The 27058-nt window shown below is 40.5% G+C and overlaps 1 protein-coding gene across 5 annotated transcripts in view; it reads right to left on the minus strand.

Annotated features, from left to right (window-relative positions):
- STAU2 (staufen double-stranded RNA binding protein 2) overlaps positions 1-27058 on the minus strand; it is a 354567-nt gene that overhangs the window by 143358 nt on the left and 184151 nt on the right. For all 5 annotated transcript variants that reach the window (XM_037039725.1, XM_037039726.1, XM_037039723.1 and 2 more), the window contains one exon: positions 1489-1796. In XM_037039725.1, coding sequence (XP_036895620.1) covers positions 1489-1796 — 308 coding nt within the window. The remainder of the gene's footprint in view (positions 1-1488; positions 1797-27058) is intronic.

Genomic DNA, 27058 nt, shown 5'->3' on the forward strand with positions numbered 1-27058 from the left:
CTTTGTTTTTTAAAGAATGCAGTGCTACTTTTAGGCATTTCTAAATGATTAGATTTGTAAGTAAGCAGTGGATTTCACTTCATGACAATTTATTTCTAGTTCATCCTATGCAGATAATACACAGAACTAGAAATTACTTTCTTTTTTTCCCAGTACTTTAACTGCATGAATTGAGGTCTTTTTATTTTGAACAGTGATTTATTGTCATTCTTATAATAAACAATACCAAATTCTAAAATTTTCACTTTAAGCATTTAAAATTTCAGATAACAGAACCAATGATTAGTAACAGCTTCTTTAATTCATAAATAGTCTAATTAAAAACACTAATAACTACCTGGCAATAGATTTGAATGAATCCATTTCCTTATGAGGGAAAAAAAACATGCAAAATCCCCCGCAACACATGATCTTCTTTCTTATTTTGTATCTAAACTTGTAAAATGTGTATAAATACATGATCACTCTACATAATACACATCTTCCAAGGCATATTTCTAAAGAAAATTACAGTTTTTGGTCTTAAGGAATAAGACTAAGACGTAGAAGGGGGTGAAAACAGTGGATTCTGAGGGAGCGAGACTCACACACTCAAGTTTGAGATAGCTAGCCAGTCACATTAGCGATTACAGGTCAGCATGTGATTTTCAAGGCAATGAAGAAATCAGAACACAGGTGTTTCCTCTTCCTAGAGTTAACAATTATTTCCAAAATTTTATCCATAGAGGACTGTTAGTTTTTTTCCAAAAGGGAACAAAGAATAAATGGGAAGAGTTTCTAACCCCAAACTTACATACACAACAAGTTAAGTAGACTACAGATAGTGTTAGACTTTTCTCAGTGAAACAGAATTGCTGGTGCCATCTGAGGCAGGTGTTATTACCCCAGAAGGTCCAAACACGATCCAGTAAAACAAATACATGTTGGTATGCCTCAAACAACTAGGAAGCATTTCATTATTGTTCTAATACCATTTTTAATCAATCCCTAAGGTAACAAACCTCTAAGATATTATAACAGAATGGTATACCTGAATCATTACTAGGAATAGAGAAGGTTAAATTCAAAACTGCTATGAAAGTAAAGGCATAGTTAGAAAAACTCACCCTTACTGTAAAAGGAGGAAGAACTTAAGAGCTCAATACTACTGCAAAATGTATAAAGGCAGAGTTTTTGTTTGTGGAAGACAGTGAGGAGATAGATGTACCAATCAAGACCAACTGGAACATAGAGAATGAAAAATATTTTTTAAAAAAGGAGAAAGAAAAAAATGGAGGAGAGCCAGGCAGCAAAAGAATTACCAGGTAGAATGAAAATAAAAATCATGAGGCATGTGCATACAGCTCTCTTTTCTCTCTTGTGTTCCTAATAATTTACAATGTGAATGGCATTTGGGTCGTCACACTGGCAGGCAAGGATGAGCTTTCTGATGGATACAGATGAAGGATTTGGAGCTAATAAATTGTTTCATTTGCTTTTAATTCATACCTGGAAGCCTTGAATCCTTGCTAAATATTCCAGCTGTTTTGAAGGTTGTACTGCAGGACAAGGGGGAGTAGGAGAACTTCCTTTTAACCCTATGGCTTCTGCCGTAGGAGATGTTCCATTCATTAGGAGTTCCCTGGCAATTGTGGCTGAGCTATTCGAGGTGGGAGATATACTGAAGAAAGAGCTGGATGGTTGGTTCATATCTTTGGGTGACAAATAGCCTAGGGTAGTGCCAGAGATTACTTTGTGGCGGCTGGCTTCCATCTCTTGATAAACATCAGGAGACAAATGAAGAATTCCTTTTGGAGCTATAAATAAAATGAATGAACACTGTTATTACATTTAAAAATAACTGAAATAGAAACATGTAATAGCATTATCAACTCAGTGATTTCCATTGGTGTGGTAATGAAACAAGAAACACTGTGCATCAAGCGTCTTCCTCATATTTGTGGGGGCAACTGCAGTTTCCACTTACAGGCAAATGATGTATGTTTCAATATTCCTAAAATCAGAAGTTTAAAAAGATCCAACTAAGTGATTTCTGTTAAATGTGTATAAGGTAGGAAAGCTGTGCTGGGACAACGGTAAATGACATGTGGATATGCAATGGGGGATCAAATTAGAAATGGGCAATTTAATATTTTATAAGCTCATAAAAGAGACACAAAACCCTTAATATATGCAGCAACTGAGACACAGCATATAACACGAAGGCTGCGTCCATCTATTCAGATATTGGGTAGCCTATTCAGACTCTACTTTTCACAGGTAGCGCTAACTCATCAACACGTAAAAAAAGTGATAGCACATCTTCTCTCCCAAACTGTCATCTTCTGTCTTGGTTACCTCATTATGATGCCACCACCTATCTGCTCAGTTGTCCAAACTGAACTCCTGGCAACCATCTCTGATTTACCCATAAACAATCAGTAACCACGTCCAGACTAGAATTTGTACCTTTACCCTCAAGTGCGTCATAGTTCAAGCCAGGTCAAGGATAGGTTGTGGTATCAAAAGCAGTGAGCTTGGGCTATGCTACCAGTTGGTGGGGTTGTAGATACATAAAAGAAACACTTTCCTTTGCTACTATTTGTCTCAGAGATATTTCAAAGCACATTTCACACTGCTTGTTCTAATGAATTTGGGTCATATACTAACAATTCACAAATCATATTCTTTCAAAACTATTAACAAATCACCACTTCCAGAGAATAAGCGATACAATTCCCTTGTGTTCCTGATATTAACCTTTTTATTTATTTGTTTGTTTGTTTACATATAGAGAGAGGGGAAGCAAGTGAGAAAAAGGAGAGAAACATCAGTGTGTGGTTGCTTCTCATGTGCCGCTCATGTGCCGCTGACTGATCTGGCCTGCAACTCAGGCCCTGACTGGGAACTGAACCCGTGACCCTTTGGTTTGCAGGCTGGTGCTCAATCCACTGAGCCACACCAGCCAGGACCTGATATTAACCTTCTAATTCAAGACTACATGTTGCTTTTTAAAAGCAATTTTTGTATGTATAGTTAACATACAATATTATATTACTTTAAGGTGTATAACATAGTAATTACACATTTATACAATTTACAAAGTGATCACCCCAATAAATAATAGTACCCATCTGACACCATACATAGTTGTTACAATATTACTATTCCCCATGCTGTAATTTACATCCTGTGACTATTTTCACAAGTGGCCATTTGTACCTCTTGATTCTTTCCCCCTTTTCGCCCATACCAAAATCTGCTTCACCTCTGGCAACCATCAAAATGTTCTCTGAATCTATGAGTTTGTTTCTATTTTGTTTGTTATTTAGATTCCACATAAAGTGAAATCATATGGTGTTTGTCTTTTTCTGTCTGACTTATTGCATTGAGCATAACACCTTCTGGGTCCATCCATGTTGTCATAAAATGTAATATTTCATTGTTTTTAAAAGATTTTATTTATTTATTTTTAGAGAGAGGGGAAGGGAGGAAGAAAGAGAGTTAGAGAACATCAGTGTGTGGCTGCCTCTCATGTGGCCCCCAATGGGGACCTGGCCTGCAACCCCAGGCATGTGCCCTGACTGGGAATTGAACTGGTGACCCTTTGGTTCGCAGCTCATGCTCAATCCACTGAGCTACACCAGCCAGGGTTATTTCATTGTTCTTATATGGCCAAGTAATATTCTACTCTAGCAATAGGAGTATATATACATATCAGTGTTTTTTAAGTGTGAAAGATTAAAGGAGCAAAACTAAGAAAGTGCTTGGTGTGGCATAGGTAAATGTAACTTTCCTTCTTTCTTACCAGCTAAAGCACAGAACGGATAATTATTGGAGCGGGAGTAAGGCAAGAGGAAGCAATCATGGAAGGAGATTATACAGACTCTGGCACCATGCACATCCTGGTCTAAATCTCAGCTCTGCACTTATTAGTGGTATAATTTTGGAAAAGTTGCCTAACTGCTCAAAAACCCAGTTTCCTCTAAAACAACAATAGTTCTGCTGGTTATTATAAATATGAAATGAAAAACATGTGATGTTCCTGGCACAGTAGCTGACATATACCAAGTATGCCTGCAGTGATTTTAGTCCTTATCACCATTTTGTTTCCCAATGTATTTTTATTTTTAATTATATCTCATTGTTTATGCTATTACAGTCGTCCCAGCTTTTCTCCTTTTGCCCTCCTCCACCCAGCCATGCCCCCGACTCCCTCAGTCAATCACCACACTGTTGTGTATGACCCTGGATCACACATGTGTTCTTTTGGTACTCTATTTGCTATGCTCTATTTACATCCCCATGACTATTCTGTAACTACCAATTTGTACTTTTAAAAAGAAACTGATCTTTATTGTGTCTTTTCCCATTACCATTCAGTCCTCTTATACCTCCATTCTCCCAGCAATCACCAAAACGTTGTGCATGTCCATGAGTCCTTTTTGCTCTTTGCTCCATCCCTCCAGCTGTCTCCCATTAGCTGTCATCCTGCTCTCCATCTATGAGTCCGTCCCATTTTCCTTGTTGGTTCAGTTTGTTCATTAGATTGCACTTATGAGTCAAATTATATGGCATTTGTCTTTCTCTGACTGGCTTATTTCACTTAGAATAATTTTCTCCCGGTTCACCCATACTGTTACAAACAGTATTTTTCTTCTTTTTCAAAACCAAGTAAGTATTCCATTCTGTAACTGTCCCAGAGTTGTGTTTTGTTTTGTTTTGAGTACAGAGGGGAAGTGAAGGACAAAGGGAGGGAGAGTAACATCAGTGAGCGGCTGCCTCTTGTGCAACCCACACTGGTGACCTAGTCTGAAACCCAGGCATGTGCCCTGACTGGGAATCAAACTGGCAACCCTCTGGTTTGCAGGCTGGCACTCAATCCACTGAGCCACACCAGCTAGGGTTCCCATAGTTGTTTTATCCACTCACATATTGAGGGACACATGGACTGTTTCCATATCTTGGCAATTGTAAATAACACTGCAATGAATACAGAAGCGCTTATGTTATCTTGAACTGGTGTTTTGGGTTCCTTCAGTTATATTTCCAGAAGTGGGGTCACTGGGTCAAAAAGGCAGATCCATTTAAAATTTTCTGAGGTACTTCTATCCTGCTGTCCACAGTGGCTGCACCAATCTGCATCCAACCAATAATGCAAAAGGGTTACTCCTTCTCCACGTCCTCACCAGCACTTGTTTGTTGATTTATGGATGATAGCCATTCTGACAGGTGTGAGATGATATCTCATGATGTTTTAATTTACATTTCTCTGATGATAGTGACACTGAACATCTTTTCATATGTCTATTGGCCATCTATATGCCCTCTTTGGAAAAGTGTCTGTTCAGGTTCCTTGCCCTTTTTTTAAATTGGGTTGTTTGGGTTTTTTTGGTGTTGAGTTTTGTAAGTATTTTATAAATTTTTGATATTAACACCTTGTCAGATGTATTGGTGAATAAGTTCTCCCATTCTGTAGGTTGTCATTCCTTTACTTGATGGTTTCCTTGGTTGTGCAAATACTTTTTAGTTTAGTCCTGGCTGGTGTGGCTCAGTAGACTGAGTGTCAGCCTGAGAACCAAAAGGTCCCTAGTTCGATTCCCAGTCTAGGGCACATGCCTGGGTTGAGGGCCAGGTCTCCAGTGGGGTTGCAGAAGGGGCAACCATACATTGATGTTTCTCTCCCTCTCTTCCTCCCTTATCTTCTCTAAAAATAAATAAAATATTTTAAAAATTTATTCTAAAAATGCTATGAACAATGTCGGAGATTTTGGTGCCTATGTTTTCTTCCAGGATTTTTATGGTTTCAGGTCTAACATTTAAGTCTTTCATCCATTTTCAATTTATTCTTGTGTGTGGTGTAAGAAGATGATCTAGTTTCATTTTCCTGCACATATCTGTCCAATTTTAAAAAAACAATTATTGAATAAACTATCTTTAGCCCATTGTATGTACTTTCTTCCTGTGTCAAATATAAATTGACTATAAAGTTGTGGATTTATTTCTGGGCTCTGTATTATGTCCCATTCATTTATGTGTCTGCTTTTATGCCAAAGGAGGCTGTTTAGATTGCTATGGCCTTGTAATATAGTTTGATATTAGGCAGTGTAATTCCTCCAAGTTTGTTCTTCTTTCTCAGGATTGCTGTTGCTATATGGAGGGGCTTTTTTAGTTCCATGCACATTTTGAAAATATTTGTTCTAATTCTGTGGAAAAAAACCCTCGGGATCTTGACAGGAATTGTGTCGAATCTACAGATTGCTTAGGGTAGTATGGACAAATGATGTTAATTCTTCCAATCCAGGAACACAGTACGTGCTTCCACTTATTTGTATCTTCTTCAATTTCTTTCTTCAGTGTCTTATTATTTCCTGAGTACAGGTATTTTATATTCCTGGTTGGGTTTGTTCCTAGGTATTTTATTCTTTTTGAAGCAATTAGTTTTCTTTAGTTCTATTGTTTTGTTTTAGTTCTATGGAATTGTTTTCTTTAGTTGTATTTCTGTTAGTTTTTGGCATATAAAATGCAATTGATTTCTGGATATTAATTTTGTATCTTGCTATTTTGTTGAATTCATTGATCAGCACTAGTAGTTTCCTGGTGGAATCCTGGGATTCTCTACATACAATATCATGCCATCTGCAAATAATGAGTTTTACTTCCTTGTTTCCAATTTGGATGCCTTTATTTTTTTTTTCCTGTCTGACTGCTGTGGCTAGGACTTCCAACACTATGTTGAATAAGAGAGGTGAAAGCTGACATCCCTAACTTATTACTGATCTCTGGAAAAAGCTTGTAGTGTCCATGTTGAGTATGATGCTGGAAGTGGGACTGCCATATATGACCTTCATTAGGTTTAAGTATGTTCTCCCTATTCCCACTTTGCCGAGAGTTTATATAATATGTGCTGGATTTTATCCAATGCCTTTTCTGCATTTATTGATATGATCATGTGGTTTTTATCCTTCATTTTCTTTATATGTGAATCACATTTATTGATTTGCAAATGTTGTACCAACCTTGCATTCCAAGAATAAATCCCCATTCATCATAGTGAATGATCATGTTGATGTATTGCTGTATTTGGTTTTTAATAATTTGTTGAGGATTTTAGTGTCTGTGTTCATGAGGAATATTAGCCTATAATTTTCTTTCTTTGTAGTGTCTTTATCTGGGTTTGGAATTAGGATAATGCTGGCTTCCTAAAATGACTTTGGGAGCCTTCCCTCCTCTTGAATTTTATGAAATAGTTTGAGAAGGAGAGGTGTTAGTTCTTCTCAGAATGTTTGGTAAAATTCACCTGTGAAGACATCTGGTGTAGGGCTCTTGATCACTGGGAGTCTTGATTACTGCTTCAATTTACCCAGGTGTAATCTATTTAGATTCTGTGATTCTTTCTGATTTATTTTTGGAAGACCGTATGTTTCTGGAAATTTATCCATTTATTCCACATTATTCAGTTTGTTGACATATAATTGCCCATAATGTTTTCTTACAATCATTTGCATTTTAGGGGTGTCAACTGTTATTTCCCCTCTTTCATTTCTGATTTTATTTACTTAGGTCCTTTCTCTTTTTTTCTTGATTAGTCTGGTTAAAGGTTTGTCCATTTTGTTTATCTTTTCAAAGAACCAGCTGTTGGATTCACTGCTCTCTTCTTTCGTTTTTTAGACTCTATTTTGATTATTTCTGCTCTGATCTTTTTATATCCCTCCTACTCATTTTGGGCTTGCTGTGCTGTTCTTTTTCAAATTCCTTTAACTGTGAAGTTTGTTCACTTTAGCTTTTTCTTTTTTTTCAAGATAGGCTTTAATGCTATAAATTTCTCTCTTAGGATTGCTTTCCCAGTGCCCCACAGATTTTGGATTGCTGTCTTCTCATTTTCATTTGTTTCATGGTATCTTTTGATTTCCTCCTTGATCTTGTTGTTGACCCATTCATTGTTTAATAACATGTTATTTAGCTTCCATGTCTTTGCTGTTTTTCAGTGTTTTTGTGATTGATTTCTAGTTTCATAGCATCCTGGTCTGAGAAGATGCTTGTGATATGATGTCAATCTTTTTAAATTTACTGAGACTTGTTTTGTGTCCAAACATGTGGTCTAACCAACCACATATTTCATGTACAATTGAAAAGTATGTATATTCTGCTGCTTTGGGTGAAAATACTGAAATCCATTTAGATCTACTATGTCATTTAAGGCCACTGTCTCCTTACTGGTTTTCTGTCTGGAAGATATACCCACTGAAGTCAATGGAATGTTAAAATCACAGAGATGACTGCATTTCTGTGGATCATTCCCTTTATGTCCATGAAGATTCACTCCACATATAAGATGTTATGTTGCGTGCATAAATGTTTGAGTTTTATCCTTTTGTTAGATTGTTCTCTTTATCACTATGTAGTATTTTTCCTTGTATTTTACTATAGCCTTGATTTTAAAGTCTAATTTTTGGGGTATAAGTACTGCTACCCCAGCTGCCCACCCCCCTCACTTTTTTGCATGAAATGTCTGTTCCCATTCCTTTACTTTTAGTCTATGTGTATCTTTCAATTTGAGATGGGCTTCTTAGAGGCAGTATATACACAGATCTTGTTTACTTATGCACTCAACTACCTATGTGTTTTGGCAGAAGCATTTACGCCACTTACATTTAAAATGGTTATCGATACATACATATGTTATACCATTTTATTGTTACATTGTTTTCTTTTCTCTTCTCCTCCTTTCCCCTGAATTTCCTTACCACTCTCCCACCTCTACCTCCTCCTCTTACTTCTTCTTAAAGCAAGCCCTCTAACATTTGTTGTAGTACTGGTGTCTTGTTAACAAACTCCTTTAGCCTTTTCTTGTCTGGAAAGCTTCTTATTTCTCCTTCAATTTTAAATATTAGCCTTGCTGGGTAAAGTAGCCTTGGTTTTAGGTCCTTGCTCTTCATCACCTTGAATATTTCACATCACTTCCTTCTGGCCTGAAATATTTCTGTTGAGTAATCAGATGCCAATCTAATTGGAGTTCCCTCATAGGTAACTATGTTATTTTGCCTTGCAGCTTTTAGGATTCTCTCCCTGCCCTTAAACCTTGTCATTTTAATATGATGTGTATTGGTGTAGGCTTCTTTGGGTCCAACTTGTTTGGGACTCCAAGCTTGCTGGACACGTGTGTCTTTTTCCTTCACTAGATTAGGGAAGTATTCAGTCAGTGTTTCTTCAAGTAGGTTCTCGATCCCTTGCTTGCTCTCTTCTCCATCTGGTATTCCCATGAGGTGGATGTTGTTAGGCTTCATGTTATCCAAAATGTTTCCCAAGCTCTCCTCATGTTTTTAAATTCTTTTTTCTTTTTGCTGCTCTGCCTGTGTGTTTCTTTCTACCTTGTTTTCCAAATTGATGATTCAATCCTCTGCTTCATCTAACCTACTGTTTATTACTTCTACTCTATTATTTATTTCAGATATTGTATTTCTGACTGGTCCTTTTTTATGGTTTCTATTTCTTTTTTCATGCTGTTGAGTATCCTCATAATCATTAGTCTAAACTCTCTATCTGATAAATTGCTTGCCTCCATTTCATCTAGGTCTTCTTCTGGAGAATCCTCTCGTTCTTTCATTTGGAGTTTGTTTCTTTGTCTTCCCATTTGGCTGCTTCTTTTATATTTTCCTCCTTAGTTGTTAAACTGATCAGTGATATAGCCTCCAACTATAATCAGCAGCCCAACTTAAGCACCGCAGGGTGAGCCAGAGTAATCCCTGCAGGCAGGGCTATAGCTTCCTCTCAGACTGATGCCACTTGGAGGGTATTGCTCTGCCTGAGACAGACGGCTTCTGCAGTATGGGGAATGACTCAGCACAGAAGTCCTGGCAGTTGTTCCTTCAGTTCTCTCCCCACCTGTTTCTAGTTCACTTTGCCCTCCAGCTGCCGGAGCTCAGGGTAAGTGGCTGCAAATGAAATTTTGGGTGTTGACCCTTTGTGAGATTCTCTGCATCTCCAAGCACCTCTTCCTGGCAGACAGAAACCCTGGTGCTTTTCACAACTGGATGTTATATGGGCTCGTAGCTGGCTCTGGTGCTGTAGGCTGGGGGGCCCAGCTTGGGGTTTAGACCACACACTTCTCAGTGGGAACCCCTGCCCCCAGCCACTGAAATATTCATCCAGGTCTTTAGCTGCTGCCTGTGGGAGCCCAGCCAGCCCTCTCACACCTCCTTTGCACTCCCTACTGGTCACGTTTTGGTGAAGTAGTTTCTTCTGTCTGTCTATGGTTATAAGGCTTCTCTCCAGCTAGTGTTTAGTTAGTTATCCTCAATGATTTCCCTACAATTTAATTGTAATTACAGATTCATCCTGGAAAGGGGTAGTGTAGCTGCCACTTACCTCCATCATCTTGGATCCTCTCTTTTTACTTTAAACTATGGTAGGAAAACTCCCAATTTGTACTTCTTATTCCTTCACCTTTTTTATCCATCCTCCTGACCCTCTTCCATCAGGCAACCATGAAAATGCTCACTGTATCTACAATTCTGTTTCTGTTCTGCTTGTTTCTTCATTTTGCTTTTTTAGTTTCAATTGTTGATACATAGGTACTTCTTGCCATTTGATTGTCTGTATTTTTTATTGTTTTCTTCTTGAAAACAGCACTTTAACATTTCTTGTAATTCTGGTTTGGTGATGATGGACTCCCTTAGTTTTTTCTTGTCTTGGAATCTCTCTATCTACCCTTCAATTCTAAATGATATATTTGTTAGGTAGAGCAATCTTAATCTTGGCTGTAAGTTCCTGCTTTTCATGACCTTGAATATTTCTTGCTAATCCCTTTCAGTCTGCAAAGTTTCTTTTGGGAAAGCAGCTGCAGTTTTATGGAAGCTTTCTTGTAGGTAACTAATTGCCTTCCTCTTGCTGCATTTAAGATGCTCTTTGTATCTTTAACCTTTGGCATTTTAACTATGATGTGTTTTGGTGTGAGCCTATTTGGTTCATCTTGTTTGGGACTCTCTGCACTTCCTGGACTTGTACAAGATTTGCCCAGAAGGTATCCAGCATTATAATATGAAAACTAAAGATACTGAAGAAGATACAAGATACAAGAAACATTATATACTGGACAATGGTGCCTTAGTCCCCTTCAATATTGGCACCTTATGACTTCACATAGTTCTCCCAATCACCATCAGCTTCCATGTCATATTTTCCTGAATCTCATCGGTAGTCTGAAATCTCTTTCTTTTCAAAAGGTGATTTTAGTTTGGGGAAAAGCCAGGAGTTTCAGGGCAGTAAATTTGAGCTATAGGGGGCTTGAGTCACCTGGGTGATTTGACTTTTCACCAAAACACTCTGCACCACATGTGACTCATGAGCAGGCATGTAGTCATGATGAAGCTGCCAGTCACCTGTTACACACAGCTGCAGCCTTCTGGATCATCCCAATAGTTTCCACAGAGGCATATTCAATCTTAATGTAAAATGTGATGCAAATTCATTGCTCTACTAGCTCAGTCATTTTGAATACAACAACCACACAGTACACATGCTCACTCAATGGTGTCTACCATCACCACTGACTAGTACAATGATGTCATCATTGTTCATGCATGCACATTCCAGTGTATTCCCTTTGGCTGCCAGGTTACATCCATATCATGCAAACCATTCTGTTTATTAACAATGGCTAGACTTTTTCGAGACAGACTTTATATGTCTATTTCCTGCAACAGGTTAGGGAAGTGTTCTGGCATTTTTTTTCTAATTTCTTGGTCTCTCTCTCTCTTCTCCTCCCAGGACCCCCAAATGTTTGCTTGCTTGAAGTTGTCTTTGAGGCTTCACATATTAGCCTCAGTTTTTTTGATACCTTTTTCTTCTTATTGTTCTGACCGGTTATTTTTTGCTTTTTTATGTTCCAAACGGCTGATTTGATTCTCAGCTTCATCCATGCTACTGTTAATCCCTATAAATTGGTTTTTATTTCGATTAGTGAATCCTTTGTTTCTGACTGAATCTTTTTATATTGTTGAGCTTCCTAGTAACTTCATTGAGCATCCCTATAACCAGTGTTTTCAACTCTGCATCTAGTAGATTGCTTGTCTCTATTTTGTTTAGTTCTTTTACTGGATTCTGTTTTATTGTTTCATTTGGGCCATGTTTTTTGTCTCCTCACTTTGGCAGCCTCCCTGTGTTTCTTTTTTTATGTATTAGATAGAGCTGCTATTTCTCCCAGGCTTGATAGAGTGGTGCAATGTAGTAGGCGTCCTGTAGGGTCCAGTGGCACAAAGCTGGATACTCAATGTGTGCCCACCATGTGGGTTGTGTACAGTGTCCTGTTGTAGCTGAGCCTTGATTGCTCTTGACATGACCAAGGTCAACCACTACCTGTGTTCTGTCCAGGGTCAAACAGCATAAGCTACAAAGAGATCTGCAGATGACTGCTACTTTTCCTAGCTTACTGGCCTTAGCTTTCATAGCTTCCTGAGGAGGCTAAGGCCAGGTTGGAGTGAGACCTTCACTTCATCCAGCAACTAGTACCATGCCTGGCAGTGATCACCCAACAGTCACCTGAATTATGGTCTCCATCTCACAACTCACCTGTATTGATTCAGCCCTTCACTCTGCACAACAATAAAATGATGGTGACAATGGATAAGACCAATACACTCATTAAAGTAGTGGGTTTAAATGTTGGACCTTTCTGGCCAGACTTGTTTGCAAAGGCTCTGGCCTAAGTTAAGATCAGGAGCCTCATCTGCAGTGTAGGGGTTGGTGGACTTGCCTCAGAGGCTGGTGCTACAACAATAGGAAGTCCTGTCCCCTTATTCAATCCCCACTGCTGCCCTAACTGAGGGATTAGAAAGTAGAAGCAAAACAAAACAAAAAAAGGATATGAGGAGTTGGATGATGATATGTACCTTGGTATTTTTGACTACCATATTTTGCCATGTATAATACATACATATTTTTGTGCTCATTATACACAGGGTCATTATACCCATTATTATACCCATGGTATGTAATCATCATACCCATATATAATGTGCATCCTTATTTTTTCCCTCAAAAATTTGGGCAAAGAAGTACATACTGTACATGGCAAAATGCAGTCAATCTCTCTTGTAACATGTTCAATAAAAAGCCAAGCTCTGCTAAAAAAATACAACTGATTTCTGAGTATTAATTTTCCATCCTATAACTTTACTAAATTTATTTATCAGTTCTAATAGTTTTTTGGAGGAATCTTTAGGGTTGTCTATAGTATCAATGTTATATAGTAGCAATGTCATCTGCAAATAATGACAATTTGACTTCTTCTGTTCCAGTTTTGGTGGCTTTTATTTCTTTTTCTTGTCTGATTGTAGAGGCTAGGACTTCCAATATCACGTTGAAGAAAAGTGGTGAAAGTGAACATTATTGTTTCTGATCTTAAGGAAAATGCTTCTAGCTTTTCTCCCTTGAGTATGATGTTAGGTGTAGGTTTGCCACATAAGGCTTTTATTATGTTGAAGTATGTTCCCTATATTCCCACTATGCTGACTTTTTATCATAAATGGAGGATGGATTGTGTCAAATGCTTTTTCTGCATCTACTGGAATGAGTATATGATCTTTTTTTTAATCCTACCTGAGGATATTTTTCCCTCCTTGCTTTTAGAGACAGGAAAGGCGGGTGGGGACAGAGAGAGAAACATTGATGCAATGGAGAAACATCAATTGGTTGCCTCTCATAGGCTCCCTGACTAAGGATCAAACCCACAACCTGCATCTGTGCCTTGACCAGGAAACAAAGGTGCAACCTTTTGGTGTACAGGACAACACTACAACCAACTGAGCCACACCGGCCAGGGCTGATCATAAGATCTTCATCCATCATTTTGCATATGTGGTGTACCACGTTTAATGATTTTCAGTTATTGAACCATCTCAGGAATAAATCCCTTCTTGATCATGGTGTCTGATCTTTTAAATGAATTGCTAAATTTGTTTTGCTCTTTGCATCTACGCTTGTCAGTGATATTAGCCTATAATTTTTTTGTAGTGTCTTTGGTTTGGGGATCACAATAATGGTGGCCCTGTAAAATGACTTTTGGAGCCTTCCCTCCCTCTACAATTTTCTGTAATAGCTTGAGAAGGATACATATTAGTTCTTGTTTGAATGTCTAGTAAAATTCACCTGGGAAGCCAACTGGTCTAAGGTTTTTGTTTTCTGGGAATTTTTGAATACTGATTTGATTTTGTTGGTAGTAATTGGTATGTTCTGATTTTGTTTTTTTCTTCATTCATTCTTGAAAAATTGTCTGTTTCTGGGGATTTGTTGGCATGTAATTGTTCACAGTATTTTCTTATAGTCCCTTGCACTTCTGCGGTGTTGGTTGTCACTTTACCTCTTTCATTTCTAATTTTATTTATATGAATCCTCTTTTTTTGTTATGAGTCTGGTTAAAGGTTTATCAATTTGGTTTATCTTTTCAAAGAACCAGCTCTTAGTTTCATTGATCTTTTATTTTTTAGACACTATTTCATTTATTTTTGCTCTGATCTTTATTACTTCCTTCCTTCTACTTACTTTGGACTTTGTTCTTTTTCTAGTTCCGTGTGTATAATGTTAGTTTGTGTATTTGAGATTTTATTTTTGTGGTTTCTTGAGGTAGGCCTGTACTGCTCTGAACTTCTCTTGAATAAGTGCTTTAGCTGTTTGCCATAGATTTTGCGGGGGGCGGGGGGGCATATATAGATTTTGCATTCTATAACAGAGTTCCCAAAGGGTTCCATCATCAATAAATTTGGGAAATGCAAATTAAATAACACACACCTTTTGGAGGATTAAAAATGTACACTAGTAAAGNTTTTGCGGGGGGCGGGGGGGGCATATATAGATTTTGCATTCTATAACAGAGTTCCCAAAGGGTTCCATCATCAATAAATTTGGGAAATGCAAATTAAATAACACACACCTTTTGGAGGATTAAAAATGTACACTAGTAAAGACTTTAAAAAGTCCCTGAGGACAGAAATCTATTCAACTTGCATTAACACTGAATTTCCCAAATTTATTTTATATCCAAGCTTTTTACATAACACTAATAACATCTAAAACTTTGGAAAATGCTAAAGACTAGTCATTCTCCTACTTGAAGCCTTTATTGGCTCTCTGTCACTTACACTATGAAATCCAAACTTCTTAGGACAACAGATGAAAACTTTAATGATCTGGCTCCTACCTACTTCTCTGTCCTCATCTAAATTCTTCATGAAGACCTCATGCTCCAGGCACGCAGATATATTCACACTTCTTCTAATACTCTAGGCTGCTGGATATCAGCATGCCTTTATTTCTACTGTTTAGTTACCTACATGCACATACACAATTAAGTTCCTATTGCCGGGTTGCAGGCACTGTCCTTACCTCAAGTCATGCAGTCTACTGGGAGAGGAAATGGAAGAGACAATACAGTGTGGTAGGTGCTGCAGTACAGTGCATCTAAAGAGCAAGGAGAGTGGGAAAGGAGACACACTAAAAGCTCAGGAAAACATTCTTGGATACAATACTGAAAGCAGATGTCAAGGGATGAGGAGAACTAAACCAGAAGAGAACTAAAGGCAGGTGGTCAGCATGAGCAACAGCAGGGACTGGCAGAGTATATATTCTAGGAAACACCAGGCAGTTCCTGACCACTAGAGCAGGATGAGGGAGTTGGGAAATGCAAAGGTGGAGGTAGAGCTGGCCAGAGGTCACGCTCTACAGCGCTTTATCTTAATAGCATTAACCCATAAAAATTTTTTGTTTTGTTTTGTTTTTTAACACCCTGACCAGCACAGCTCAGTTGGCTGAACAAAGTGAAAAGTCACTGGTTTGATTCCCCATCAGGGCACATGCCTGGGTTGCAGGCTCAATTCCTGGTTGGGGTGTGTGAAAGGCAACTCATCAGTGTTTCCCTTTCACCTCTGTTTCTCCCCCTTTATTTCTCCCTCCCTTCCCTCTCTCTAAAACAAATACACAAAATCTTCTTATAAAACAGTTGTTTTTAAAAATAATTTACATAGCATGAACTTATGTATTAATCCTATTTTATGGATTTACATTATGTTTTTGTGACATTTTTATAATCAGGAAGAAATTTCAATAAAATTATTTTTAAAAGAAAACATATGAGCCCTGGCTGGTGTAGCTCAGTGGATTGAGCACAGGCCTGCGAACCAGAGGATCGCGGTTCGATTCCCAGTCAGGGCACATTCCTGGGTTGCAGGCCAGTTCCCTGCAGGCCAACTCCCAGCAGGGGATGCGCAAAAGGCAACCATACATTGATGTTTCTCTCCCTCTCTCCTTCCCCTCTAAAGATAAATAAATAAATAATTAAAAAAAAGAACTAAGGGAAATCATTTATAAAAAAAAAAAAGAAAAAAGAAAACATATGAACTAGAAATCATACAAAGAACTCTTCCTAGCCAGAAAAAAAACCTTATTTTTTTTGTTTTCAAGATATGCTTTCCTATGTACTTTTTGGTTAACTCAAAAAAATAAGTTAAAAATAAAAATACCATTGCAATACTGTTGTTGTTGTTCGCTAGTATTAATTTATGTTTTTTCATTTTTTAAAAGATTTTATTTATTTTTAGAGAGAGGGGAAGGGAGGGAGAAAGAGAGGGAAAGAAACATCAATGTGTGGTTGCCTCTCTCATGCCCACCACCAGGGACAGGGCCCACAACCCAGGCATGTGCCCTCACTGGGAATCAAACCAGTGACACTTTGCAAGCTGGCACTCAATCGACTGAGCCACACCAGCCAAGTCTACTAGTGCTCATTTTAAAAGTAAAATATTTTAGTATATGAATCGTTTCCTTAAGCAATTCCATATTGTTGGACATCTAATTTGTCTCCATTTTTTTGCAATTATAAACACTGATGAACATTTTTGTAATTAAATCCTTCTGCACACAAAATTTCACTTCCTTAAGTCAGAAGTAGAATTGCTAGCTCAAAAACAGATGCATCTTAGGGTATTTCACACTAAAAAATTGTTCCAAATTGGGAAAACTCCAAAAAAGGTTGTACCAATTTCACATTCTCATATTAATAGATTAGAGTGCCTTTTCCCCTATTTTTTGGTATTGGATATTAATTTAAAAAACACTTTACCACTTCCCTATGTTACTTAGATAAGTAGCAAAGAATTTTTAATAAAAATATGTAAACTTAAACAAGAAATAAGGTATCATCAGGCTCACACCACGATCTCTGGAGAGGTGATAGGGTTTGGAAACTTGAGGCAAGTCACCAAAACCAATGATTTAATCAATTGTCCCTGTGCAGTGGGACCTCCATGGAGCCTAGAAATAAGCCCACACCTCCACAGTCAATTAATATTCAGCAGAGGAAGCAAGCACATACAATGGGCTTAAAATAGGCTATTCAACAAATGGTGCTGGGAAAATTGGACAGTTACGTTCCAGAAAACGAAACTAGACCACCTTCTTATACCGCACACAGAATACAGTCAAAGTGGATCAAAGACTTAAATGTTAGCCCCCAAACCATAAAAATCATAAAAGAAAACACAAGCAGCAAAATCTCAGACACTGCTCCTAGAAATATTCTATTAGATATATCTCCCCAAGCAAGGGAAACAAAAAAATATATGGAACTATATCAAACTAAACAGCTTTTCCACAGCAAAGGAAAACATAAACAAAATTAAAAAGACAACCCACAGAATGGGAGAATATATCCACTGATACATAGTTAATATCCAAAATTTATAAGCAGTTAATATCCAAAATTTATAAAGAACTTACAAAACTCAACACCCAAACTCCCCAAATAACCCAATTAAAAAATGGGCAAAGGACCTGAATAGACACTTCTTCAAAGAGGACATATAGATGGCTAATAGACATACAAAAAGATGCTCAATGTCACCAATCATCAGAGAAATGAAAATTAAAATGACAAGGAGAGCCCTGGCTGGCGTAGCTCAGTGGATTGAGTGCAGGCCTGCAAACCACACAATCACGGTTCAATTCCCAGTCAGGGCACATGCCTGGGTTGCAGGCCAGTTCCCAGCAGAGGACTCACAAGAGGCAACCATACATTGATATTTCTCTCCTTCTCTCCTTCCCTTTCCCTCTAAAGATAAATAAATAAAATCTTTAAAAAAGATGACAAGGAGATACCCTCTCATACCTGTCAGAACGGTTGTCACCAACAAATCAATAAACAAGTGCTGGTGAGGATGTGGAGAAAGGGGACCCTTTTGCACTGTTGGGAATGCAGACTGGTGCAGCCACTGTGGAAAGCAGTATAAAGACACCTGAAAACATTAAAAATAGATCTTCCTTTTGGTTCACCAATCCCACTTCTAGGAATATATCTGAAGGAACACAAAACACTAACTTGACAGAACATAAACACCTCTATGTTCCTTGAAGGGTTATTTACAATCGCCAAGATATGGAAACAGCTCAAGTGACCATCAGTAGATGAGTAGATAAAACAACTATGGTACCTTTACATAATGGAAATCTACTAGGCCATAAAAAGAAGAAAATTTTACCCTTTGCGACAGTATGGATGAACCTGGACAGCATTATGCTAAAGGAAGTAAGACAGTCAGAGAAAGATATGTACCATATGGTTTCTCTCATATGTGGAATCTAATGAACAAAGTGAACTAACAAGGAGAATAGAGACAGACTTATAGATGGAGAACAGGATAACAGCTAGTGGAGGGAGGGGGGTTTAGGGAGTTGAGGGACTGAGCAAAGAGCAAAAAGGACTCATGGGCATGGACAACAGTATGGTGATTGCTGGGGGGATGGGGTTATAAGGGGACTAAATGGTAATGGAAAAAATACAATAAAGATTAGATTTTAACAAATGAAACAAAACCCCTAAATGATGGTTTGGAAAGCTTCTGAGTTTCTAACACATCCACATGCTGGGAGGGTAGCACACCCCAGCCACACAGGAGCAGAAGTTTCTATGCTCCAGACCTTCCTGAACCTGACCCTATATAGTAATTCTTCATCCGGCTGTCCTTAATAATAAACCAGTGACAGTAGGTAAAGTATCTTCCAGAGTTCCGTGAGCCCTTCTAGCAAATTATCAAACATGAGGGGGGGTGTAAGAACCCCCTGAATTTATAGCTGATGGGTCAGAAGAACAGGTGGCAACATGAGACTTGTGACTGGCACCAATGTGGACCATTTCTTAATCCATGGTAGGGTCAGAATCTAACTGAATTGTAATTCACCCACTTGGTGTCTGGAAAGTTAGAGAATTGGTTGGTACAGGAAAAAATATCCCTATTTGGTGTCAGAAATACTGTGAATAAAAATAATTCATATGTCAAAACTGATCAAACTGTACACATATGTGCAGATTATTATACTTCAATTATATTTCAATAAAGTTATAAAATATTTGGCAGTTTGATAAGTGAAATGTCATGTTGTTATTAATTTTTGTTTTTGCTAGCTGCAGAATACAACATATAATTTTTATTTAAAGAATAACTTAACTAAGAGCATTACTTCAGTATTGTTATTACACAGCAGTAAAGGGCTTGCCAATAGCAATATTATAAAGCAGCAAACACACTCTCAACACTAAAGGGAGGCATTACTTCACAGTGCAAGAATCCATGTTCAGCTCAAGCTCCCATATCCTATGTCACAGGCCCAATGGGCTGCATTTGGCCCTCCACTTTGTTTTATCCGCTGGCACCTTGTGTCCACCTGGCAGCAGCGCCAAGCTCCTTGCCCCTGGTTAAGGAGTAGTTACGTTTACACAGTCCTAAAATTACATTTGGCCCTTTGAAGACAACCACGAGGCTGATGTGGCCCCCAGTGAAAATGAGTTTGATACCCCTGTCTTATGGTAAAGCCTAGGTTCACATTCCTTCATGAATAAAGATTCCTTTCTACAGAGCTCAACTAACACAATAGTCATTAAAAGAGTGTAAACATATGTGTGGATTCAGCAGTCACTACTGAATTACTTTCAACTTGAATATCAGTAACAGACTGTATGGATAGGTCCCAGTTCATGTAGGCTCTTCCTGTTGTAAATTTAAGTTGCTTTTCAATAGGGTAAAGACCTAAAAGTAGAATCAGACTGTAACTCAGTGTGTGCATATTCAATGACTTTTAATTTATTTTACCAGTAGGTCCCTGGTAAACAATACCAATTTATACTTCTATGAGCAGTATGTGACTAAACCTGTTTCCTCACACTTCTGTTAAAACAGGTTTAGTTATCCTAAATAATTACTGCCATGATACACTATTTCACTGTTATATTAATTTCTAAGTATTTGATTAATATGCAAGATAAGCTTTTTCTCATGTGATCACCTTAGGCCTGCACCTTCATTCCTGTTGGATTTGACCTTAGGACTTCAAAGGTATTCCCCTGGCTCAGTCTTATTACATTTATCACATTTGCCCTCTTTCTGAAGCTGTCCTGAACCCATTCTCCCATCATATACCTTTCATCCCAGAATTTGCCTTTAGTACACTCCCATCAAGGTACTGTCAGCTGTACACATGGTACACAGTTCCCTGCACACACAACTCTGGGACTGTTCCAGCACTTTACATGCATTACCTTATTTAACCCCTAGAATAACCATATGAAATGGGCATTTTTATTTATACCAGGTATTCGCTCTCTAGAGTGATAAGTACACATTACATTAAATGGCCTCTGAAAGAACAAGAACAACACTAAATGCAATGCCTGGACAGCTCCAAACACCTAGGTTTAATCCAGGAAGGAAACTCCGTATCTAGGTTTTCCCAGATGACTCCAGGGTTGACCCATGTCATCATGGTTGTGGCAGAAGTGGACTCACCAAAATCTCCCCTAAAGCATGTGATGTTCACAAAGGGTTTTAAAAGCCCAAATTTTCCAGGGACTGTGACATCTTACAAAAAGAATAATGCTGGGCCACAGTGCCCATTTTACATGTTCTTTCCACTAGGTCTGTGCTTCTCGTTTTTAAATGGGTCTATGAACCTGCTGGCACACAAATCCTCCTGAGCATCTTCAGGGAGCTTACTGGGACAGTTCTATGGAACTCTGTGAACTGAGATTTCTTCAAAGGTGTTATGGTATGTAAAGATAAGCAAATGTAGCAGAATCTTGCCCTTCAATGTTCACTAATGGTATGACTCTTCCAAAGGGGCTGAAGAACATAAATGTTGCTGGGCAGTAAGTGGTATCAGGAGTTTTAGAACCACAGGGCCAGCCAAAGCAGCAAGAAAGGTAATGTCACTAGACTGTCCATTTGATTCAGGCTAGTCTATACGGAAGGATTTCTCTGTGAATCCAAGAAAGGAGTACATAACCATTTCTTAATAAGATAAGTTTGTCACTTTCTATGCCAAAGCTTTGAAAGAAAAATCATACTGTATGTATCCATAAGTCAGCTTGATTTTAGCCACAATAATGTTGGATTAAATATTTATTTTATAAATACACAAAAACACCCAATACTACTCAGGCCTACTTCTGCCATAGTGAGGTTTTTATAACAACGAATTATAATTTACACAGAGGTAAAACACTTCTGCAAATGAGAGAAAGAGCAGAATGACGGTGGGTTCTCCTGATGGAGACTCAGCCTATGGGTAGACTCTGCTTCAACCCAGATACTTACTATCATGAATGATTCATCACATTTTAATGGGAAAGACAATTATCTGTGTATGCTTTCAAAGCTGATGCCTCAGAATTATATTCCTTCTTTGATCAGACAGAACACCTTGCTTAGTGTATCCCAGAAGACAGAGTCCCACCTCCATGTTGGTATCAATTATCTTAAAGTACTTGATTTTTTTTAACGTGTGCCTGTCGATTTAGGAGTGGTTATCTAAGAAGTTAATTGATTGCTACTGGAAAAAAACTGACTATGAGGTGTTTTTCTGAGAAGGGGGTAAGGGAGAGAAAAAGAGTGATAGAAATATCAACATGAGAGAGAAACATTGGTTGCCTTTCTTATGCGCCCTGACTGGGGACTGAACCTGCAACCCAGGCATGTGTCCTGACCAGGAATTGAACTGGCAACTTGTCACATTGCAGGATGACATCCAACCAAACCACAGCAGTCAGGGCTTCCAAGGTTTCCAGTGGCAGCCAGGTGCAAATATACTACATCAACAGGCTGATTATCTTGTTGATAAATGTAAAATCCACTTCTTCCAATATCTGATACAAACTCAATTTACTTTATGTGTCCTGATGGAGGAAAAATCTTTTCTCATCATTCTAATGTGCAATAAATCTTACCTTTGGAGTTTTAAAAAATACACATGATTTTTAAAGTTGTTAAAAATTTGGAAATGAGGATATCCAAGATTGTGGAGAAGAGGAAGCTACACTAACTTCCTTCCAGGACCAATAGGAACTACAACTGAATTTAAGAGAAACCATCCTGAATAACCAACTGAACGCTAGTTGGAGAGAAGCCTTATAACCAAGGACAGACAGAAGAAACCATTTCACCCAAACACGACCGGTAGGGAGTGCAAAGGAGGTGTGAGAGGGCTGGCTGGGCTCCCACAGGCAGCAGCTAAAGACCTGGATGAATATTTCAGTGGCTGGCGGCAGGGGTTCCCATTGAGAAGTGTGTGGTCTAAACCCCAAGCTGCCCCCCCCCCCCGCCCCTGCCTACAGCACCAGAGTCAGCTAGAAACCCATACAACATTCAGCTGTGAAAGCCCAGGGTTTCTGCCTGCCAGGGAGAGATGGCTGGAGACACAGAGAGCCTTGTAAAGGGCCAACACACAAAATTTCATTTGTAGCCATTTACCCTGAGCTCTGACAGCTGGAGGGCAGAGTGAACTAGAGACGCTTCGGGAGCATCTAGAGACACTCTTGAACTAGAGAATCTGGGGCTGGTGGCTCTGGGGAGAGAACTGAAGGAACAACTGCCAGGCAGAGCAATACCCTGCAAGTGGCATCAGTCTGAGAGGAAGCTATAGCCCTGCCTGCAGGGATTACTCTGGCTCACCCTGCCGTGCTTAAGTTGGGCTGCTGATTACAGTTGGAGGCTATATCACTGATCAGTTTAACAACTAAGGAGGAAAATATAAAAGAAGCAGCCAAATGGGAAGACAAAGAAACAAACTCCAAATGAAAGAATGAGAGGATTCTCCAGAAGAAGACCTAGATGAAATGGAGGCAAGCAATTTATCAGATAGAGAGTTTAGACTAATGATTATGAGGATACTCAACAGCATGAAAAAAGAAATAGAAACCATAAAAAAGGACCAGTCAGAAATAAATAATACAGTGGAGGGCATAAACAGTGGGTTAGATGAGGCAGAGGATTTAATCAGAAATTTGGAAGACAATTTGGAAGGAAAAAACACACAGGCAGAGCAGCAAAAAGAAAAAAAGAATTTAAAAACATGAGGAGAGCTTGGGAAACATTTTGGATAACATGAAGCCTAACAGCACCCACCTCAAGAATACCAGGAGAAAACAGCAAGCAAGGGATTGAGTATCTGAAGAAGTCATGACCAAAAAGTTCCCTAGTCTGGTGAGGGAAAGACACGCACAATTCAGAGAATTGCTCTGAAGAGGCCTATACTGAAACACATCATATTAAAATGAGAAGGTGTAGGGTAAGTGGAGGCAGTCTGACTTCCTCACCCAGGTGTCTGGGTAGCTAAGAGAAGCAGTGCTCCCATAGCCGTGGAGGGGCCTGATAAGTAGTGTTCTCAGAGCCCTGAGATGGGGTCTGATAAACTGTTCCTATAACATGAAGTGGGCTCATATGTGCAGAATTATGTTATGTTATGTAATGTTCTGATTGTTTTCTGGCTTTGTTACCCTCTAGTATTTAAAATGGTAGGGACGCCCTGCTGGGGGCGATGATAATGAGACATACACAAGGGGACAGGTGCCATGATGGGTGCCAAACTGGGGAGCAAAGGCCACAACATGAGACATGCAGACAGACATGCAGCTTGCAGTGTGTGTGACTCACCCATCTGTGAATAAAGGCATGCCAGACATCCCAATGGCTCCTTAAATATTTTCCATCTGTACAAATACTACAAACCTGCCTGGCCTTGAAGGGTGGCAACACAATTGGTGTAGTTGGCAGGAGTTATCACAGAATGCTATGGAGCCCCCAGAGGGGAGCTTGGAGTGGCTGATCACTGGCAGGTAGTATTCAGTGGCCAGGCTCCCAGAAACTCAGCCTCCCACCCCATGACTGTCCCTATGTCAGTGGTACACCCAACACAGTGGAGAAAGCCCTGTGGGTGGTGGGGAAGACCCGAGGAAAGCCCAGTGCCCTGTGGCCATGGGGGCTGTGGGCTGGGTGCTTCTTTCTGCTTTGATAGCTCAGACAGAGACTACACTTCGAAGTCCCAAAGAGCCCAAAAGGGAGCAGAAGCCCTGAAGGCTGAAGAAAAGACTGCACTTCCGAAGGCTGTGAAGTTAGAACACACAGGCAGAGAAAAAAAGCCTTGAAGGCTTGAGTCTGCACCCTGGTAAAAAGCCTCTGAGTGGCTGAGCTGCTGCAATCCCCCTCCCCTTTCATAGTGTGTGACTCAGGGGGAAAGGGCTGGGGAAAAGGAACTGAGTTCCCTGAGGGCAGCGGCCTATGGCTCCTGGGGGAAGTTTGAGTCTGGGAATCCCCTCCCCTCCCTTGCCCCACACAGATGTGGGGCACAGAGAGTGACCAACCAGAGGGCTGGCCTGGGCTGGGTGCTCTGGCAGTAGTGGTGCCAGCACCCAGAAAGCTCTGCTGCCTGCCAGAGGTCCCGGAAGATAACAGCAGCACCTGAGTCACAGAGACTGCTGTCACCTGAGTTGCAGAAACAGCGGCCCAGTGACCCAAGGGGATGCAGCGGCAGCACCAACAACTGGCACTCACCAGGGCAGCGTGCACTGGTGCTGCATGAGTGCAGCTCCTGGTGCCCGCACACCAGCACCCAGTGCAGGCCTAAATTACCTATCCTAACCCCAGGGGGTGTGAGCCAAAAAGGTCTGTCCTGTGTGTCTAAAGGGCATTTGGCTGTGCCAACCTCCCAAGAAGAGGGAGGAAATATCCTGCTAGACCCTGTGAGCTAGATGTGCATATGACACAGGAAGGCTTTGGATGGAGTTTGTGGCAGCAATCAGAACAGCTTTGTCAACCCTCGGGTTTCTGGTCTCAACCAGGGAAGGGATCACAGGTACCGTACTCCTTAACTGAAAAGCAGCTGGCTGCTCTATATGCTGCCCTGTTGGCCATAGAAGCCATAACAGGAACTGCCCCTGTGACAGTTAGGACCACGTATCCCATTGCAGGGTGGGTCTGGGACTGGATGGCCAAGCCTAGTAGTGGGACAGCTCAAAGGCCCACACCGGCTAAATGGGGGGCTTATCTGCAGCAAAGGAGTACTCTCTCCAGTAGCCCTTTGTGGGCTGAGCTACAGGAAGTGTTAGGTGCAGTTATTTATGTACATGAGAAATCCACTGCTCTTGTCCCTACAGAGGAGGTGGAAACTAGTCCCTTTTGGGAAGGGCAGGCACCCATTCCCTCAGACGCATGGCACACTGATGGGTCCAGCAGAGGCCAGCCTGCTGTTGGACTGCTGTGGCCATCCAACCAGAAACAGAAACAACTGGTCTGACACAGGTATGGGCCAAAGCAGCCAACGGGCAGAACTCTGTGCCGGTTGCATAGTGGTGGTCGATGAAGGCCCGCCCCTGACTATTTGCACAGATAGCTGGGCAGTGTACGGGGGCTAACATTACAGATCTCTACCTGGCAGACAAATAAGTGGATGGTTATGAATAGACCACTGTGGGGAGAGGCTTTGTGGCAAGACTCATGAACACCAGGAACAAATCACTGTACATCATGTTACTAAACATGCACCTCTTGCTTCCCCTGGGAATGATGAGGTGGATACTCTAGCCAAGGTGCAGTGGCTAGAAACGGTACCTGCCAAGTCCCTCAGGGGAGTAGCCCAGTGGCTCACACTGTCGCCTCTTACATGCTGGGCAGAAGACCATGTGGTCCACTATCAAAACTTGGGGGTCACCTGTTATATTGGCAGAGGCACAAGAAGCCTGTGAGACCTGTGTTGTCTGCTCGTGAGAGCATCCCTGAAGGCCTATGGGACCTTCTGAACAGGTAGCGCGGTGGCAGGTACTGCTAACTTGGTGGCAGGTGGATGTAATTGGGCCCCTACCTACTTCAAAGGGGTATAAGTATACTATTACAGATGTGGACATGGCCATGGGACTTTTAGCTGCTTATCCCACATGGCACCCAGATCAGAAAGCAGTGATTGCACACTGGAGTGGTTATGTGCTGCGTACAGGTGACCCTTAATCATTGAAAGTGATCAGGGTACACATTTTACTGGGGCCTTGGTACAACAGTGGGCTCTGGACTTGCAGATTGACTGGAAATTCCATGTGGCCTATCACCCCAAGCTGCTGGAGTGACTAAATGGTAAAATCGTCTCTTAAAGCAGGGCCTGCGAGCTGCAGCTGCCACCCCTACGCTGAGGGGTGGACGAAAGGCTTGTGGACTGTCCTCCGGACTCTAAATGAGAGGAGGTGGAGGGGGTGCCCAGCTCCAGTGGAAGCGCTGCTCCCCGGACTGCTGCTCCAGTTCAGCTGCAGGTACAGACTAAGGGCGCTTTGCTGAAACCAGGCATGGGAAAACAGGGGAATATTCTCCTGTCTGCTCCTTGGACAGGCAAACAGCCACTTGGACATGGCCTTGGGAAATCAAAGCCCCCCCCCCCCACTAGTGCTGGGTGGCTCTTGTTGCTCCTTGGGGTCAAGGGGTGGAGAGAAACTTACAAATAGTGCCCTGGGTGATTGGGACATGGTCCCCAGTCTTAAAGATGACATATCCAGGGCCAGCAGACCACAAAATGCTTCTTCGTGGCACCTTTGTGATTTCTCTATGGCCCATTATCAGTTCTCCCCTGTTATTGCAAATAGATGCTGAGCCCCCAGTTGAGGCATGAAAACTCTGGTATTCACGCTCAGGAAGACCTCCTCTGCCAGGCACTGTCTTATCAGCTGACCAGAAGCTTGCTTGAATATTGTCAGAGGCTGGGGACTTGCCTTGACTGGTGCCTA

The sequence above is a fragment of the Sturnira hondurensis genome, unplaced genomic scaffold (assembly GCF_014824575.4).
Source record: "Sturnira hondurensis isolate 20B ecotype Veracruz unplaced genomic scaffold, ASM1482457v3 Scaffold0025406, whole genome shotgun sequence".
NCBI lineage: Eukaryota > Metazoa > Chordata > Mammalia > Chiroptera > Phyllostomidae > Sturnira > Sturnira hondurensis.